This window comes from Seriola dumerili, unplaced genomic scaffold (genome assembly GCF_002260705.1).
Source record: "Seriola dumerili isolate Sdu_G_001 unplaced genomic scaffold, Sdu_1.0 BDQW01000088.1, whole genome shotgun sequence".
In the NCBI taxonomy this organism is placed as follows: domain Eukaryota; kingdom Metazoa; phylum Chordata; class Actinopteri; order Carangiformes; family Carangidae; genus Seriola; species Seriola dumerili.
Window position 1 is genome coordinate 5,201,528 of NW_019174343.1, and position 19,500 is coordinate 5,221,027.

The 19,500-nt window shown below is 40.4% G+C and overlaps 1 protein-coding gene across 1 annotated transcript in view; it reads right to left on the bottom strand.

Annotated features, from left to right (window-relative positions):
* The window catches only part of phactr3 (phosphatase and actin regulator 3), a 55,721-nt gene that overhangs the window by 10,072 nt on the left and 26,149 nt on the right, over positions 1-19,500 (bottom strand). Inside the window, exon 8 of the mRNA XM_022745032.1 lies at positions 19,130-19,283. Coding sequence (XP_022600753.1) covers positions 19,130-19,283 — 154 coding nt within the window. The remainder of the gene's footprint in view (positions 1-19,129; positions 19,284-19,500) is intronic.

Sequence of the window (19,500 nt, forward strand, 5' to 3'; positions counted from 1 at the left end):
CAGTGGCTGACACAGTGTTAGAGGTTGTGCTAATGCTAACTCTCGCTCTCTGTACTAACAAGGTTTCGGGTTTGATATGCGCATGAAACCTTGACTGTGTGACTCTGTTTTTATGAGACTGTCATTGGTTCACTGCAGTTCAAGGTGGAAATACTCAGTCTGACTGCTTATTTCACTCATAATACATCTTGTATTATATAAAAAACATCATATGAACACGTTAACAAGGTCTAAAACCTGATTTTCATTGGAGGGGGCCTTAAAGGGATCACCAAAGTCATTAGGATTTGTCCTCTGGGGAACATGAATATGAACATGAATGTTGGTGTTTCACTAAAAGACGAAAATGTAAACCTGCTGGTGGCATTAGAGGAACAATCAAGGTATCACCTTTTATCTTTGGGATACATCCTCTGGGGACTGTGAATTTCTGTACAAAATTTAATAAGCATTGCGTCCTTAGACCCATGCAACTGGCAAGGCTAAAAATCTGAGTCCGAGAGTCTTATACACTAACTGTACTGAAAAGCCTGAACAAACATTGATTTCCTAAAACAATGGACATCCATTAGCCAACATAACAGATGTAACCTATTTAGAAATCAATTTCTGATTCTGTTTGCATAATGAACACTGTTACAGTCAATTGGCAAGCTTGAATCAATGCTGGAGATGGACCTTGGCCAGACAGGGAGGACAAATATGTTCCCTACTGTATCTGTTTATTTATAGGCTGTGAAATGTAGCAGTGGGTGACAAGCAAACAAAATTAGCCACGTATGTCACCGGTCACGCCTCTGATCACTGATGATCTAACCTTCATTTGGCGTGGGGTTAGAAAAGGGAGAAAAACAACTGTGTATTCACTGTGTGGGTGCAGAGGCTTTGAGACTTCTGACATTTCAATTAGAGGGTACACGCAGCTAGAGCCCAAGAAAAAAAGCCATTGTATAACGTTAATTACTGCATGTGGGACAGGGATGGTCTAGAGTGGTGGCAACATGTAATTTGAGGATTTCACTTCATGCCATATATGTGCAGGCTGTTTCATCCGCTGCTTACGTCTCTCCAACTGCTTCACAATATCTGCCAACTCCAGTCCTGTAATTGGATTGATGCCTGGCTGAGATGCTGCTCACTATAAAGGCAACAATAGAAATCCTGAGAGGAACAGTCCTCATGCAAAACCACAAAGACAAAAAAAAAAAAACTACACACTGTCTTCATTATTTAAAATCTCAGCTGACATGTTTTCACCTTGAGTAATGGGTGAAGGTGCGTGGGTCAGAGGTTTCAGACACACTGGCATTTAGCTGAATTGCACAAAAAGCTAGATACTTAAAATTTGTCACCAAATAATAAAGGATAAAATAAATCACTTGTGACTTAGGGAGCGGTCAGGTCACTGATTAGTTCTACACCTATCAAACTAAGAAAACTACAGGAAAAGTAAGCAGCAGCAGCAGCAGCAGCAGCAGCATCAGCCGTAGTTCGGACTTGCAGATGTAGAGAAATTGATATCATCGCCTCCAGGCAAAGGAAGAAATGACTGCAGCATTTTCAACAGTTGCATCACCTTCAGACAATGTGTGCTAGAGCTGCAGTTTTTTCTTTTTTAAAGCTGTCGTTTTGTGTTTGTATGTTTGTGTGTGTGTGTGTGTGTGTGTGTGTGTGTGTGTGTGTGTGTGTGTGTGTGTGTGTACGTGTGAGGTTTTTAAAACACCACTTTGGATTCAGTTAAGTGACTATGGGTTTTTATGACAGTCGACTAGTTACCAAAGCTACCACAAAAAAACATACAAAATCTATTTTAGTAACAACCAAGTGTATAGTTCACATATTCACTAACAAAGACTAAATGTAACCTAAACTGTCATTTATTGCTTAATGTTGGCCTGTGCATCGCCCAACCTTTATTTTTCTTTGGACAAACAGAAGTCATGGAAGTATGGCAGCTCATTACTGCCACCATGACAACACGAAAAATAAAGTCAGAGAAAATATTTTTGCTGTAACATGATATTTTTCATGTTATTATGACATATTTTCTCCGTTATTACTATATTCCTAATTATGCAGTTTAACAAAAAAAAAAAGAAAAAAAAGAAAACCTTTTCGTGTCAACATTTCATAATGAGACTACAGAGTCCTCTCCTTAGGCTTCGACTGGATCCTTTTCTTGTAACAACATATGGAAGTTTCTTGTTATAACATACCAATTTATCATGCTGCAGTGTTTCTTGTTTTAATGAGGTAATTAGGTATGACATTATAAAGAGAGAACGTTGGTTTGTGTAATCAAAAGAAAGTGTTGTGGTATGACAAGACAAGGTAGGTGTGTTTCCATTAACCTGCTTAAATCGCAGTTTGAAATTGTGATCTTAAAAATGAGTAATGGAAACACCTGAATTTTCAAACTCTCAAATGTCGCAAAAAAAAAAAAATGTATGCGCTCACATGAGGTGGTTTTTCTGACTATTCGACAAAGCAATATTTTCCAAAACTGAAATGGAAACACTTTTTTTCAGATTCATGCTCCAGGGAGCCAGTTCCAACCGAGAGGCAGATGCTGGAAATCTGTTGTCACGTTTAATTGGAATCATGTCGAAAACAAATGGCTTCGATGTTGCACAAAACTGCAATGAAAACCCAGCTAGTAATTTGTTGTTATAGTGTGAAAAGCTTCTTGTAAAAAACGGAATAATTTGCTATGTAATATCAACAAGAAAAATATGTTATTATGACATGAAAAACATCTTGTTATAATTTCTTTCCCACCATAAGAAGAAACTGAGCAAATTTGATTTATTTTTTTGTTCTGTCACGGTGGCAACATTTGGCTTCTTTATAGCCTGTAGATTACCCCAGCTCCTTTCTCTCTCCAAAGCAGTGTTTTGACAAGGGACACTTGATGACACTCTGTCCACTCTACAGAAGCAAATATGCTCCAGTTAATAAAACCTGTACCTTCGGCAGGTCAAACACACGCAACATGCAAGAAAAAAAAGTAAAATGAAACACTCATTGCCTGCAGGCGGGGAAGCAGCTACTTCTCTTATTCAGAAACTGAAGTTGCCTTTTCTTGACCACAGGTGATGCAGTTTGGGCTGCTGGTCTGAAACATCCCTGGGCCTGGTTTCTGCATCAATTACACTGTGTATCCTCTTTACTTAATTCAATTTTGTGTCCTAAGTAGGCCAAGTCTTTGTTGTATAACCTACGACGCTCCTCACTGTTTTGAAAGCTGAGCACTCAAAGACATTTCAGGATTTTGAGAAAGCAGTCACTTGCCTCGCATTTTTCTTACCAGCAGGAGGGAACCCAAAAAAAAAAAAAAAAAAGAATGAAAGAAAGAAGAAGGGGGGAGGGGGGGGGAGGGGGGGAGCCCGAGCAGAGCATGCATTAATATTTCATCTCGGGTGAAAGGGATTATGAAACTCCAAGGCTGTCTCCATCTGACAGCCCTGGTTGCCTGGAAACTGCGACTGTGTTGAATACAGTTCACAGTGATATCATTTTAAAGGAAAGTGAAGGAAGAGAGGATTAAAGATGACACCTTGACGACACATGAGGAGACAGTTCTTTTCAGTTGATGAACTTCAACTTGCTTTAGTTTCGACTTAGATTTCTGTCTGGACTTACTGGAGATCTCATTGGCCGAAAATGGAAAATCTGTCTCAGCACATAAAATCGTTTTCCACTGTTTGTTTGGAGTTCAGACCCTAAATGGATAAAACACCAGCAATAAGCTGAACTTTAACTCCACACGCTGGGCTTTCTAAATGCTAATATTGCCGTCTTGCAGTCAGCTGCTGTGTGGCCAGTGCGATACTGAGTTATTTAAAGCGGTGCTGGACAGCAGCTGTGCTTAGCTGCTCTGTTCACACGGCGAGTTGTGGTGTCAGCAGAAACGGGTCTATGTGACACAAATATCTAGTTATTGGTTCATTCATGGCTCAGCGGACTGAGGCGAATACTGAGCAGGATGCTCATCGTCATCATCATCATCATCATCATTATCATCATCACTGCTGCGTGTCTTCCTTCCTCTGCCTTCACCATCCAAAGTTTCTGAGACCACTTTCCCATTTGCTTCAATGGGAAAGTGGTCTCAGAACCTTTGGATCACACATGCTGACTGGAGGTTTAGTTATACAGACATTTCACTGAGGAAGACCTGGGAGGAGAAATAATCTTGTTAGCTGAGTAAATGAGCATGAAGAAGAGGTTTCTTGCTTTGAACTGCAAAGAAGTTGTAGTAGAAACGAAAATAAAAACAGTAAAAAAAAAAAAAAAAAGGCAGCAATGATATATTTAAAGACCCCCGCCAATGAATATCAATTTTAACCTTGTTAACATTTCCATATGGTGCTTTTATATAATATACAAGACAAGCCATGACTGGGTATTTCCACCTTGGAACTGCAGTGAACCAATGACAGTCTCATAAAAACAGATTCAGACAGCCAGGGTTTCATACCTCAGATAACTAAGAAACCAATCTTGTCAACTTGTGGGGATGGGGGGCGGGGCTACTAACCACCAACACTGTGTCAGCCACTGCCAGTTACAAGTTAACAAACCACATAAACAAATAAAGGATGCTAACTACGCTAACTGTTCTGATACATCTACTAGTCTCTGATTCTGGTCTCAACAGACTCCTCATCTGAGTCTGGGTCTGACTGAGGCTCAGACAAGTGGCCGAGTCTTGATAGGCACTGCTCTTTCACCGGTCAGCGGTGGTGGGCAGGGCACAAGGCCTGATCCAGGATTTCTCAATGAGGAACTAAGAGTATTTTTACATAGTTTAAAACGTGTCTGGAGAGGAACTTACTAACCCTAAGTCATGATATAAATGATATAAGTTCATAAACATAATTTCCATAATCTTGTTGCATCAGTCAGCTACTGTGAACAGCTTACCCTCTTAACCTCATGCTATATACTGTATCTAACAAGCTAATCTGGTTAAATCCCTTTCACAAATGGACACACCAACACTCACTCACTATTTGTAAAGTTGTTCTTCAACCTTTGGACTCTCATATACTGTAGAAGAAAGTAATGTAAACCATGTTTGTAAAACCTTGTCATTCCAGAGAGGCGTTCCTCTCATTATTAACAGTTTCTTGCCTCTCTTGAATGTTTGAATGGTGATGTCCTTACTATCGATTGCAGCCTGTGCTTCTGTACTTGTTGTCATTTTGTTCTATTAATGATCCTCATGCTAGAAAGCTTTAAGTTGAGGGCTGCACCTAATTGTCTAACAAACCCTTTCAGATACTGAATACATAACAGTGTTTGTAAAGTTAGGCATCAGTTGCATTAAAGTTCAGACAGAATATCTGCTCATTCTCCTTTTACATCCCTGCTGCCAGCTCCTGCTCCTCTCATCTCTCACTCCCTCTGCAGCCTCTCCTGCTCAGTCACTCACAGGGTCATCACATGACAGGTTGAGGGTAACAAATAATGGATTCACAAAGTTGCCCCTCTAAAAAAAAATAGCAGCCACACATTTCTACTGGGAATTCAAGGCACTGATGCTTCAGGGATTTTATACTGAAGTCATCAGACGCATGATCATTACCCTCTTACAACTTCAGAGGGTCAGGCGGGCTGCAGCAAAGTCTCAGCAGTGTGTTACAAAGGAAGTGTTATTTTCATATAATGATGTCCTCAGCTGAGGGCCTGAGCTGAGGAAGCCTGCACACAAGCCTGTAACAGAGGAAAGAGGACAGGGATGGAGATGTAGATCATTGCAGTAAATTTGTGTCCAGCTCCCACAGGGAGAGTGAGCACGGTTCAAACAGTGGGGAGCGGGGGAGAGAAAATGCAGTCTCTCCATCAGCAGGGGACAGGGGCGGAGGAGGGGAGGGGAAGGCAAGCTCGTCTGTGACGTAGATAGGCCATTGATTATGGCTGCTGCTGCTGCCGGTGCTGCTGCTGCAGTATTTTGCCAAAGAGAGTTAAATTTAGAAACAGAGGATTCCCTTCTGCTATCCCAAGCCAGCCCACTGCTCTGCATTCTGCTGCAGAGCGCTGCTCTGCACTCCAGTAATGTAAATCGATGCAACACGCCATGTGTGTTGCATCACAGCACAAATGGAAACAGCATAATGATGTTTTGAGAGGGGGTTATTTTATTTAAAGGTATTTCAAGATCTGTTTTTATTCTTGTTTTGAGCATTTATTAGCAATAACCTGTACAACAACAGTGTTAATGCTGTTCTTCTCACGTATTGATCGAAAACACAATCAGGTTTGGTGAGTTCGGTGAGTTTGGTGAGTTTGGTGAGTTTGGTATCTTCTGACACGGTTTTGTTAAAAATTCAAATCAATCCAAATATATAAAAGACAAACTGATCAACTGTCTCCAAAACCTTTTTTCCTCTGAAGAAAAACAAAGAGGATAAAATAACTAATTTTCTAAATATATTACGTGCATGTGAAGATAAACAAGATGCTTTAAAGTCTCTGTTTCGTCTGTATCTTTGTGTCTAATGTGCTGTAGGAACAGTGTTTATATTCCAGACAATCCAAATGTCAGAGCAGTTAGTGGAGCTGTGTAGAAAAACTGCTGCAAAATATAAACATACTGGCACTTTAATAGAATTGTAAAATCCTTAAATAACCTTATTTCTAGATTCCAAGGTTAATAGTGGGATTTATGCTAGGTCTGTTTATATCACACCATGTGACATTGTCATGTCTTTTTCTTTTATTTTCCACCCCACACTGGAACAGATGGATCTGACCGAGGCGGCACCTCACTGTAATGTATGTCAAGGAATTCACTTTTTTTTTCTTTTGCCTACAAATCTCTCCAGCAGATCCTGTAGAACCTTCTAAATCATTAAAACATAGTTATCAAACTCCACCACAATAATGGTTATAATATTAAAAAAAAAAAACTCAGTGCTGGTATCAGCTTCTCCAACAATAAACTTCAACAATGGACTACAATTACCACCTCACGGTTGTATCCCTCCGCCAACAGGTCATGGTGCAGGAAATATGGTCCCGATCTCCCCTTCCTGAGTCACAACATTGAATAATGTCCAGAAGTGTTTCTGCAGAACATTATGATGTGACAGTGAGGTTGACCTTTGACCGTCCGGACATAAAATGTCATTACTTCATCATTTTATCATTATAGACATTTGTGTTAAATTGTGTCTCATTCTTGAGTTATGGCCAAAAACGTGTTGTGTGAGGTCACAGTGACATTGACCTTTGAACTTCAAGCACCAGAATCTAATCAGTTCGTCTCTGAGTCCAAGTGGATATTTGTACCAAATTGAGATATTGTGCTCATAAGAATGGGACATACAGATGGACGCCCTGAAAACATAATGCCTCTGGCCACAGCTGTTGCCGACGTGGAGGCAAAAAAATAAAAGCCACAAGTTTCTACTTCATGAATTAAATTTTCCAGCTCTTCATTAACTTCTCATGTTCCAGTCACATTCTGAGCAGCAGAGTGATTTGCCCACACAGGGCCAATGGTGGGCCACTAACAACCCTGCATATCTCTTGCTAGCTGTGTGCTATGATTCCTGGTCGTGTGTTTCTGATTTTTATTAAATTATGCGTTTATTCATATTATAATGGCTAATCAGAAGTTATGGGCTTTGATTATTTATAATCACAAGCTGGCAAGTATATCCTGCTGGGTTTAAATGGCTGCAGCACACAGCAAATAGCTTTACTCTTTAAAGCAAACTCAAAATTGTCCCATCTTTTTCCCGTTGAAGAACCCTATGTATAGTTTTTAAAATATTCCGACAGTGCTAGTTTCAACAACTTCAGTGCGGCAAACAGCTTTGCACAGTTATATTTACATTCTGGAGAGAAATTAGGCTGAAAGTAACATATATCAGTAACACAACTGCCTCCCGAACCAGCTGTTTCTCATGTCTCCACAAACAAGAACTTGTTCCATCAGAATCATTTGACGCTGCTATAATCACATTAAAACTCTATGTGTAAAATAACAGCACGATGTTTCACTTTCATCTGATGTTGACTCTGCACAGGGTAACTCAGATGAATGCCTCAGCATCACTGCTGCTCTGCTCAAGAGTCCAAGGTGAGAGAGGCTGATTGTTCTGTGTCCGCGATGAAGGCTGTCCTGTTCCTGATTCTGTACAAACAGCTGCGCTTCCCAAGGCCCCTCACAAACACTGCTATGAGTGCTTCAGACAGGACACAGCATGCTAGCCACCTCCACAAACTGTTCTCTGTTCAATTCAGCACGACTCATTCAATGTGACAGATTCAGTATGATTCACGCAGTGTGTACACAAACACTGGTACAAGATGGATGTTTAGAGAGCGGGTATGGGAGAGGGTCCCTTCAGCTTTTGTTGTTGCTGCGCGAGCTGCCAGGAGGGGCTCGTCACGCCCTCCGGCAGACCGTGTGGTCAGCAGGACGGAGACGCTGGCAGACGAGCACACGGTGCCGTCACCCCAAACAATGGCATGCCTCAGCTGTCCACAGCTCTGACTCAGTTCATGTGGACATGTCTTGTTGAGCAGCCAGTCCTGCAGTCGGTCACAGTCGGAGCTGAGCGCTGCAGCACCTGTGAGAACACAGGCAGCCTGCAGGGTCTGGCACAGGAGTGGGCTAAAACTTGTTTAGCTTTTAGCTTTTAACTGATGGGACTATCTGAAAACAAGCTAGTCCATCCCTCTGTGAGACTGAAACATCCCCCATAAGAGAAGGCTAAACCTAAAAAACTCTTAGTAAATCTTCTGTGTACTGATCTTGCTCTTTATAATATCTGATTTACTCTGATGAGTCTGTTTTTCATGAACACAATCCCTACTGCAGCTTCGAAGTAGGATTTTGTCCATCTTGGGTGCTAGTTGCTGCTGTATTGTTGCACTGCACTTTCCAGATGATAGAGTGATACTCCTTATAGTGGCATAAAAATAGAGATAAATAAGAATAACGTAGTCGTTAAAAAGGGCCATAATAAATAGAGATCACAGGAAATAACTGATGTAGCCCAGTGTTTCTTCCTCGTGTTTTCTGCTGGTGGCGTTCCTTTTCAGTTCAGCCCCGGTGGCTATCACTGCTAATGCTAACTATCTATTTTAGCCTTTTGCAACTAAGGAGATACAACACATTACTTTCTGTGTGTCGTGGTGTATCATTTAGTGGCTAAAGTTGAATGAAAATTCCAATGCAAATATAAAAATTCCTTTTCATATATATATATATAAAAAAAAACAGTAGTCAATTGCACATTGCAGTGCGATTTCCATCTGTTTGCAGAATTATGTTGCACTGTTATAAACTTGTGATGGTTACACAGCTTTTCTCATCCTCTAACATCCACTTTAAATGAAGAAAAAAAAAGTTATCTTCTGTCATGTTTATTTCTTTATTGGTGGAATTTCTGCTAATACTTCCTGACCTCCCTTCCCTGCCTGCTGAAGACTAATCTTTCCAAATGAAAACAGAAATCTTTGAGAATAGCCAAAGATCTGCTGCTTCACTTTTTTTTTTTTTTTTTTTTTTTTTTTTAAAACACTCAGTAATTTGCTAAAATAGTTGGAAACTGCAGTTTTTATCAAATGTCACTCAAACAGGAGGAAATGGTGCATTTTGTGGGGGCTATTTTCAGTGGCAGATTGGTACACATTCGGTGCTGTAGTGATGTAGTGAGTATTTACACCAGCAGGATGGTGCATGAGTGATTGAATCAAAAAACTAGTGGTAATGAATGAACACGTCAATGATTGGCTCCTTGATGTGTTTATAATGTTTATCTACAAACAACACTTGTTAGTAGAATCAATTCTTGTTGGTTTGTTGACAATAAGAGAAACATGGAATATCATCTAATCACCACATCCTTTCTCAATACATAATAACAGACTTTTCTAACTGATGGATGATTAATTGATTAAGGTTCAGTTTGGCATAGTGTAGACGCTCCAGTCAGAAATCTAATCACTGCAGTAATGTAACACATTGAGTGATCAGCAGGGAGCTTGGCTCACAACAGACCTACTGATCTGACCTCTGTCCTCAACCAGCACTGTGTGCGTACCCTCCACAGCCCAGCCTCCCACTGCCACACTTATGACACAAAATTGATCACTTCCTGTTTTTATTATGCAAGTGTAATCAGGAGTTCATTTTACATAAGTAGTGTTTGGGTCTCACTACAACGCCCCCTGCAGACTGACTGTAGGCCACCATGCTCCCAGGATCCTGTCTGGCAGATTCAAGTGATTAAGTTCATGATGCCTTTTGCTATTCTGCAGTTACTTGCTGGAATTTTTTTTCCACGTGCACCCGCAGGGGCTCACATGGAGCGAGGCGTGTTTGGAACAGCTTTAGTTTACAATAACGTCACATACAGTACATCAGAAGCACACACAGCTGCTCGCGACCGTCCAGACTGACACGCATCTGTGAAAATGCCTTGGGCGGGGGTGTAGGAAGAAAAGGCACATGGAGAAGCGTGATGCCAGACTCACAGAAACTCATGGGCAGTATTACTTAGCTTGTCTGAATGTCACCCTGCCTTCCTCACCTCTCACAGTTTAGTTACAAAGCAGGGAGCAAAAGGCTTAGCTGTCAATTAATTAGGCTTCATCAAACACTCGCTGTCCTGTTTCCCTCTCAGTGCGGTCGGACCGGAGCAGAACCCAACTCTCTCTCTCTCTCTCGGCTCAAATTGTTCATCTCTTTAATTAGCTGATTTGACCTGTGACAGCACTGGGTATGTAATGAAACCACACCCAGGGCACCCAGGGATCCAAGCTCCCTGGAGTTCACTGAGTCCACTGGTGACTTTTATGCTGAAAAATTATGTAATGACTGTTAAGCTGTGTAATGACTATTTCTGCAGGAATGTTATTACAGATATTTATTAAAAAAAACAGTCATTAGATTGTAGTTTAATTCTTTTCATTTCCATTTGATTCAGTTCAATTTGATTCTCAAGGATTCAGTCGGATAAATACCAATGTTGCATAAAGTGCTTCTCAGAATTTATCCTGGGAACTTCTCCTATGTTTTATTTGAAGTGTTGATCCATAAGAAGATATATTTGTGGTTTTAGGAGCTAAAAACCTCTCCTCTCTCAGGCTTCTCTCTGGAGCTCTAGTAACAACAGGTCAGTCTATGAGCCTCTCTTCTGAAACCAAACCAAACCAAATCCTGCAAGGTTGGATGGTGGGTCAAGGTGGGTCATGGCTGAGGGCGGTGAATGCTTTGTTGTGACATCACAAAGTTACAGAAGTCCTGACAGCTGGTTTTAAGGCTCAGTGTCTGAATACAGGCGGTGTGCATTTCTCTGTGGACTGAGCGCTTTGATACTTTCACAGTATTAATATAGAACCTAGACCTGCTTTATAATCAAAAGAGACATGGACATCTACCTTCATACAACATGAGACCCTTAATTAATTGTATTGTTAGAAATTGTTGTTATATACTGCTGAAAAATACTGACAAAATGTGATATAATAAATAATAATAATAATAATAATAATAATACATTTTATTTGGCAGCGCCTTTCACAGCACTCAAGGACACTTTACAGAAGATTAAAATAATAGTTGGTCATATCTTCCCTTCAGGTTTTCTATCATACGTTGTCCAGAATAATCATGTGTGTGCATTTCTCTGTGGACTGAGCACTCTGATACTTTCACAGTATTAATATAGAAGCTAGACCTGATCTATAATCAAACAACACATGGACATCTACCTTTATACAATATGGGACCTTTTAAATTTCGTGAATATAAAATGGTGTTAAGTGCACATTAGTTGCTAAACTGTAAACAAACTGTGGACCAAAGATTTATTTTCCTTGGAAAATGCAAATCACCTAAAACACAATATTTTTGGGACTACATGTCCAAAAGACTTGAGCAAGAATAAAAATCTGCACTAATTACAAGGGCATTATCATTATGCATATTTTTTGCATGCTTTCTCATACAGCTACACATGGACTGTCACTAGCAGATGATGTGAGTACTCATAGACTGTAAGTACTTCACAGCAAGTAACCACTGCATACACATGACATTAACTCAGATGTCCATGTTGCAGAGAAAAGGCGCAAATTCAAAGACTAATATGGGGATTTTAAGAATGGATATTTGATCATTCAAATAAAAATCTCAATTAATTGGAAATTAAATTTTATCATCCAGCCATAGTAGTTTATAATTAGTAATACATGAATAAAAATAATATAAAAAATCAATAAAGGAAATCATTTGCGATGTCATGTCATTTTCTGGAGACGTTCAGTGCTGATGAAAGGCAGACTGATTTGAGCTTGTTTGACTTGTTACAATTCAGTGACTTCACAGAGACAAATCTGACAGCTCCACAGCGCTCACCGTGTCACACTCTGTGGAAAAAATCACATGGGTAACCACTACTAAGTCTCCTGTTTATTGTCAGCGGGCGCGTTCGGTTCACAGGCAGACTCCACTGTAAACATCAGCTCATTGTGAAACGTCTTAGTGATGACATTTGTAGTGAGCCCATCTGCTTGTGAGTAGAGATGAATGGACCCCTGAGACAGTGAACATCATGTGTTCTGAATAGTAGACAACAGAGATTCAGTAAAGTCTGTTAAACATTATAAATTAGATATAGATTTCCTATGTAAGCTAATTCATCATGTTGGATGATTCTCTATCTGTGTCTTATTAATAATATTAAAGAGGCTTTATGCCTTTCATTTTCCACAGTAAACAAACAGTAAACACTTAACCTCTTAAGCCCTAGGGATGCTGGGGGGTATGCCTCACCTAGACAGACATACCCAAAATAGATCAAGAATAGCTCCACAACCATCAGGTCCATTTGCAAGAGCTTGGTCACTATGGATAGGTTAGACTTCAGAGAATTTATTCCATGTGTCAATAAAAAAAATATATATATTCCTCGCCTCAAATTTTATTTTAAATTAGACAGTGGATAACAGCATGATAACAATGGTCCCATGCACTGGGATGCCACTAATTTCATTCAGCAGCTTCATGACAACAACTGTAACAATTTAGGTAGATTTACCACAAAGCACACAAATTCTACAAAGGTTTTAGTAGGGATGGGGCCAGGCAGACTCTCCATTTACACTTGGATAGCCAAGGTACCCAAAGTGTGCCAAAGGGGTTTTTTACCTCTTGAAAGGAAATCTGGCTACAAAATACTAATGATTTCCACTACAGGAGGCTATGTGCACACAATACAACCCTAAGCCACTTCATTTACCCTGTGCATCATCAGATTCTACCACTGTGCACAAACACTGTGTGTAAAAAACAACTAAATTGTATAATTTTGTCTCCATTTTGACTCTGAATCTCTTCAAGGGCATCTAAATTGCTATATTATGTTGATTCTACCTCGTAGACATTGTAAAAGTGAAAAATAAACATACTATATACAAAGTTCCAAATACATTAAAGTTTAAAAAGGCCGTGCGTCACGCGTAAAATCCCAATCTGCGGAAGTCTCATAGGAGTGTGACATGCCGTTCGAAACCTTGCGAGATGTAGAAAATGATAGCGCTGTGTTTAAACTGCAGTACCACGAACATGTGCTAGATGGCAACCAAAGACCGTGTATGAAATTCAGGCTTGGGGCTCAGTCTCTGCTATCCAGGCCCCCTTCTCGGCCGACTTGACTGGAAAATGGGATGGGTAGACCACGAATGGGTAAGGAAACAATATCCGTTGCTTTTGATTAGAACCGCTTTGGGATTTGATGGAAAGTTTAGTCATAAACCCAAAATCTGACATGTGGTCTGTGGTTAGCTCAGGCTACGCTATGCTTGCTATCAATGGAAAGAGTAGCTTCTTTAGTTTTATACGACACCCAGCACGGTGGGATGGAGTGTTGGGATTACATGTACCGTGGCGTTTCATTTCAATCGACTGTCCATTGATAGGGGTCTTATTTTGAAACACAAATAGTGAAATTATTGGTAAATAAATATTACTTGGTACCGGGTCCATTGGGCTTAAGAGGTTAAACTTCATAGATTTTTCTAGCCCCATGGGGGTCAGTGCAACAAGCTGGACACATCACTGATCCTAGCCATGCATCAATCAGACAGAGCAAAATTAGGAAGTTGTGTTTCTTTCCATCTGACCAATGCAACTCCACTCTCCTTTTAGCTCTGTTTTTGGTCTCTACCAACTCCTTAGAGAAATGTTGGACTGATATCACCAGCCAGCTGCTAACTCTGTCAGTCTGCCATCTGGTGTAGGATAGTCAGTGTACTGTGGGTTCACTGAAAACAGCTGCCTGCTATGGTGGACCTGGATAACAGCGATGAAACTGAACCAAAACAGTGAAGGCATGGCCCAGAGGAATAAGAGGAGAGATACAAACTCTCTGTATCTTCCATTTGTGGAAAGTAAATAACTACATTTACTCAGGTTGAATTTTGACATACTTGTTTTTGGCTTAAAATTTCCATTTCCATTTATACTTGTATTGCACCACATTTCAGTACTTTTACTCCGCTACATTTTATCTGAGAGCTGCAGTTTCTAGTTATTTTGTAAATTCAAGGCTTTGCACACAGAAACAGGTGTTTTCAATCAATCTGGCTGATTAGACCTCTGTTCAGGTATAAGTTGGGTGGAGCTGTAAATAAGGATGTAAATAAAGCACGAAACTAACTAATTAACACAAGTGAAAACACCTGTGTGGGTCAACTGCATGTGCTTTAAGATTCGACATACTGATCATGATACCGTTATAAAATATCATGTATTATTATTTATTAAAATACATAACACTATAATAAGTAATTAGCATTAGCTTCATCCCAACCAGCTTTAACATTAAAATGCTACTCAAATGTATCAGAAGTAATAATTCAACAATATATAATAATATAACACTGATAGGGTCCATCCTGTGTCATGAGAACTTCTACTTTTGATACTTTAAGTACATTTTTCTGATTATACTCATATACTTTTACTTAAGAAACATGTTCAATATAGGTAATGTATGTAAGTTATGCAAAAATTAATGATTAATTATTGTTGCTTTAAAGAAATGCCATCTGCATGAAGTTGAGTGGGTGGCATGTTAACATGGAAGTAGGCCACTTGTGACATCTAGTAACTATGGTATTAATTGTTTGAGCAGAATAATAAGCATCATGCAGTATGTACAACATACACACAGTGGGATATCATACTAGAAAAATGTCACAACATGTTGTAATGTATCATGAATATGACAATATTTACTGTGAAAATCTGAGATATTATGCTGGTTCAATCTGTTATTTTATTTCAGCTGCTCAATTATACAAATACACGCAAATATATCATAACACGTTAAAGCCAGATACATCATGCAGTAATGTGTAATGTGTATTATCTTATGATATATCAACAGATGAACCAGATGTGATGACTTCTGTCGGTGCAATATCTTGTCTTAAAAGCTGAATTCAGTCAAAGGCCTGCCAGCTATTTTGAGCTGAAAATCATTTAAGGCAATGATGCATTTGAAAATGCTAATTGAAAGTTTGCAGTTTGTTTATCTACTGCTGTGAAGAACAGCGTCTGTCTCAACCAAAAATCTGCAGCAGAAAATGGGTCAACCTCAAATTAAAGCGCTCAGCAGCATTTGGCACACAGCGACGTGTGAACATGTCGCTAACAGGTTATTATCGCAGCTATTTGTTTTAACAAAGGTATGAAAAACGACTAAAAGTGTTAATAGTCCACGGAGGGAAAAGTGCTAACAGCAACAAAAGCAGCTTCAACTCTCTGTGAGTCCAAAGAGTCAACAAGTCACACGCTGCCAAGAGAGCTGCAGGTTTCACTGTCCACACTTGACGTTCAACAGTTTTAGTGATAAAAGCTAGGCCATCATGCTTCAGGGTTAGGTCACTACATGTCCAAACAATACATTTGATGTTGTGACAACATTTCTAGAGAGGAGTGAACCCTCCCTCTCCCACTCCGAGCATTGCATAAGCCTACCAGCACACCCCGCTGCAGTATTATTCCTTAAAAAACGAACATGATTTGACTGTTAATCCTATTAAAGTTACCATAACAACAGCCTATTGCTTTTTACGTAACTCAACAAATACGATTATGTTCTGCGTTGCATTCATTCTCTGCCTTTCAGAAAATCCTGTTCCACACTCCAAAAATCAGACCTGAACCAGATCAGCTTGACCCAGAAAAGCCACAACCAAGGATCCAAGGAAAGGAGAGGAACAACAACTACAAAGAAAAAAAAAGCTTTGTTGTGACAATTTCCAGCAAAGTAAACAGCCAGTTAACAGGGCCACAATAAAATATGAATATGTAATGCATTGACAGGAGTAAGGACACATGCTTTTTGTCCTTTTCCCCCATTCTAATACATTTTACCTCACCAGCCTGTGCATATTCTCATTTGTCCAGGTCATGGTATCCTAAAGGAGTTTTTAAATCAAAACGCAACTGGACTTGATTATTTGTCTGGGAAGACGTTTCACCTCTCATCCAAGAGGCTAGACCAGTCCCAGCCTGGTCAGATGCGTACACGAACTGATGAAGCCTCTTGGATGAGAGGTGAAACGTCTTCCCAGAAAAATAATCAAGTCCAGTTGCGTTTTGATTTAAAAAAACTCCTTTAGGATTTTACCTCACCATCACCTTGACTGCTCAGTGTGCTGCACTCTGCTGTGATCGAAAGGTGTGCATCAGTATAAAGTAATGTATTTCAACAGCACCACAGAAAACAGCCTCCTCAAGTCTCAACAAAACTGAACAAGTCCGTAAAGGTGGGATTAATCGTACGGCACTGGATTCAGTTAGGTGTAGCTAATAACAGCTAATAACGGCGACAATGTACTGAGGGAATTGTGCCCTGACAGCTTTACCCCAGTCCCAGAAGAGGCCTACATACGGTAAATCTGTAAGTTGTAAATTGACACCATTCATGATAGAACATTAGTGTAAAAATGATGTAAGTAGACAGGATTTTAAAGGTGGAATTAGTCTAAATTATCAGTTTAAAGGTGCACTAATCAATACTCTTATATTAACAATTGATGAATGACTAGATGTGATGTGAAAGGTGTCCCTCGTACTGACAAAGACACAAAGACTTCTCACCAATTCTGCAGTTCACTTCAGCTCATGTTAGCATCTTTCAGCTCAATGTTTTGGTTTTACAGCTGCAGCTTTAATATTTAGCTTCATTCGCAAACTGCTCTCATCAGGCCCCGTTTCCAGCAGCAGCTGTTTCTGAGTGAAAAGGCTCTGATAAACTCAGTCTACCCTTCCTGCTCAGCACCAAACAACAAACAGATAAAGTTAGCAACTAGTTGAACCTTCACATATGTTTACAGTGTACTTATAGACAAGGGAACATGGTGTCAGAAGGAGCAATTGTAGCGACGGAGACGCAGCAGAGAGAGCAGCTGAGAGTGTGGCGGAGTCTGTAGCGGAAAGGAGGTGTCCAATAAAAGTTTCTGATGCTCCAGATAAAAAAGAAACTTGGTGTTCAGAGGAGGGATTGTACTCTGAAAAAGAAAGTGACCGACGGCAAGGACAGACATGGATCACCATTGGTGAGGCTTTTCCTCATTGGAGAGCGCTGAAAGGAGAGAAGGGACTGTGGGCCTTACAGCTCTTGGATAGGTTGGTATGTGGAAAATATTTGCTGCAGGATACATAACTGTTACGTTTACTAAATTACTAAACTAATTATTATCTTGCAACTGTGGAAATTTCTCTGTAATCAACAATGTTTATGTAATTATTCTCACTGCCACAGGGGGGAGAGAAAAGTTCTGTGCTGCAGGTTTAGGTACAGAGCTGGAGTCGGTTCATGATTAGCTTTGATTAGCATTTAAACTGGGAATGGGGGAACAGAGAACCTGGCTCTGTCCAAAGTGACAAAGCCCACCTACCAACTCCTCTAAAGGTCAGTAACTAACATGCTGTAACTCATGGGTTTAACCCCTGCACAAACAGAAACATAAAATCGACCATTTGTTTTATGGGGAGATCCGTGCTGGGCACAGCGACCGTGCACGGCTTCTTGAACTCATTCTATCAGCACTGTGAGCCAGGTTTGGTTGTGACTCTATAAGGACCAAAAACAAAACCTAGACCAGGAGTCAGTAAGTATATGTAACATGGCAAGACAGAACATAATCAAAAGCTAATTTAAGAATTTGCTTTGTTACTCTTCACATGTGGTGCTGTGGTCCACAGTCACATATTATACATTTGACTGATTTACTGTTATTTTTTCATATCACACATTGTATGTTCACGATTTCAGAGGTTTGTCAAGGAAGCAACAGAACCTTTGGAACTTCCTGTCAAAACTTTTCAGATTAAAAGCTCACAATAGCTTGAAATGTAGCATTACTGCAAAAAAAAACCTGAACCTTCCCGCTGTAATGTTTTGTAGGCACAATAGCTGTAGAGGAAGTGATTCTGTGGGTAACTGTGGCTGCCATGACAGAGATCTATTTTAGCACCAGGTGCTGTGCACCGACTGCAGTGCAGCCTGCGGCCTGATGCGTGACTGTTTGTGTCTGTCATTCACTCTCAACATGGATAAAAGCTTAATAAGCATCTTCATGTGGGGGTAGATTCTCTATTTGGACATTATAGCTAAATGTGGGACTGATATTATAAGATTAAAAAAAAAATCTGATTATAGAAATAATCTGGCGGGCCAGATATTATTGCTGGCGGGCCAAGACTGGCCTGCGGGCCACCAGTTGCCAACCACTGACCAACCACAAAAAGCATAGCAAAGAAGTACGAGGTAGCCAGTCAAGTCGTTGAATAAAATAGTGGGTAAACTGAGGCAGGTTTCCCTCCACAGCATCTCATATATATTTCAAGTCAACCTTCCAAAACCTCTTTCAGCTTGTTAGTGAGCATGTACAGTAAAAGCCTGTGTGATACGTTAAAGGACAGAGTGTTTGTTAGTGGATGGCAGGAAGGGAAACAGACAAACAGCCAAAGTGTGGACAACAATGAGTGATGAAACAGACATACATGAGGAGGTGGGGTGGGGTGGGGCTGATGGAGGGGGGTGGGAGCTGATGGCAGGCTGATCTGGGTCCACACAGAGCGACTCACTTGGCCAGCTTCATCTCTATCTGCTGCCGGATTTCCTGCCGCTCCTGGTCGCTGCGGACGGGGAAGATGTTGCGGTCCTCCAGCTCCTGCTTGCTGGGCCGGTTCCGAAGCTTAACGGCCAGCAGCTCCTTCCTCATCCTGCGTGGGAGGGTGCCTGTCGATGTCGAGCACAAATTAAGGCCAATAATAATGACCCAGTGGTTTCAGAGATGCCATACATAGTTTTCCAGCTGAACCCACTGAACTGGTGCTAATCACCACACGGTGTGCTTTTGCGCTTTCTCCTAAGAGCTGAGCAGCAGCTGTGTTAGACAACCTGACACCTTATTAATCAAATACATACATACATATTTTGAGCTTACTCACATAAT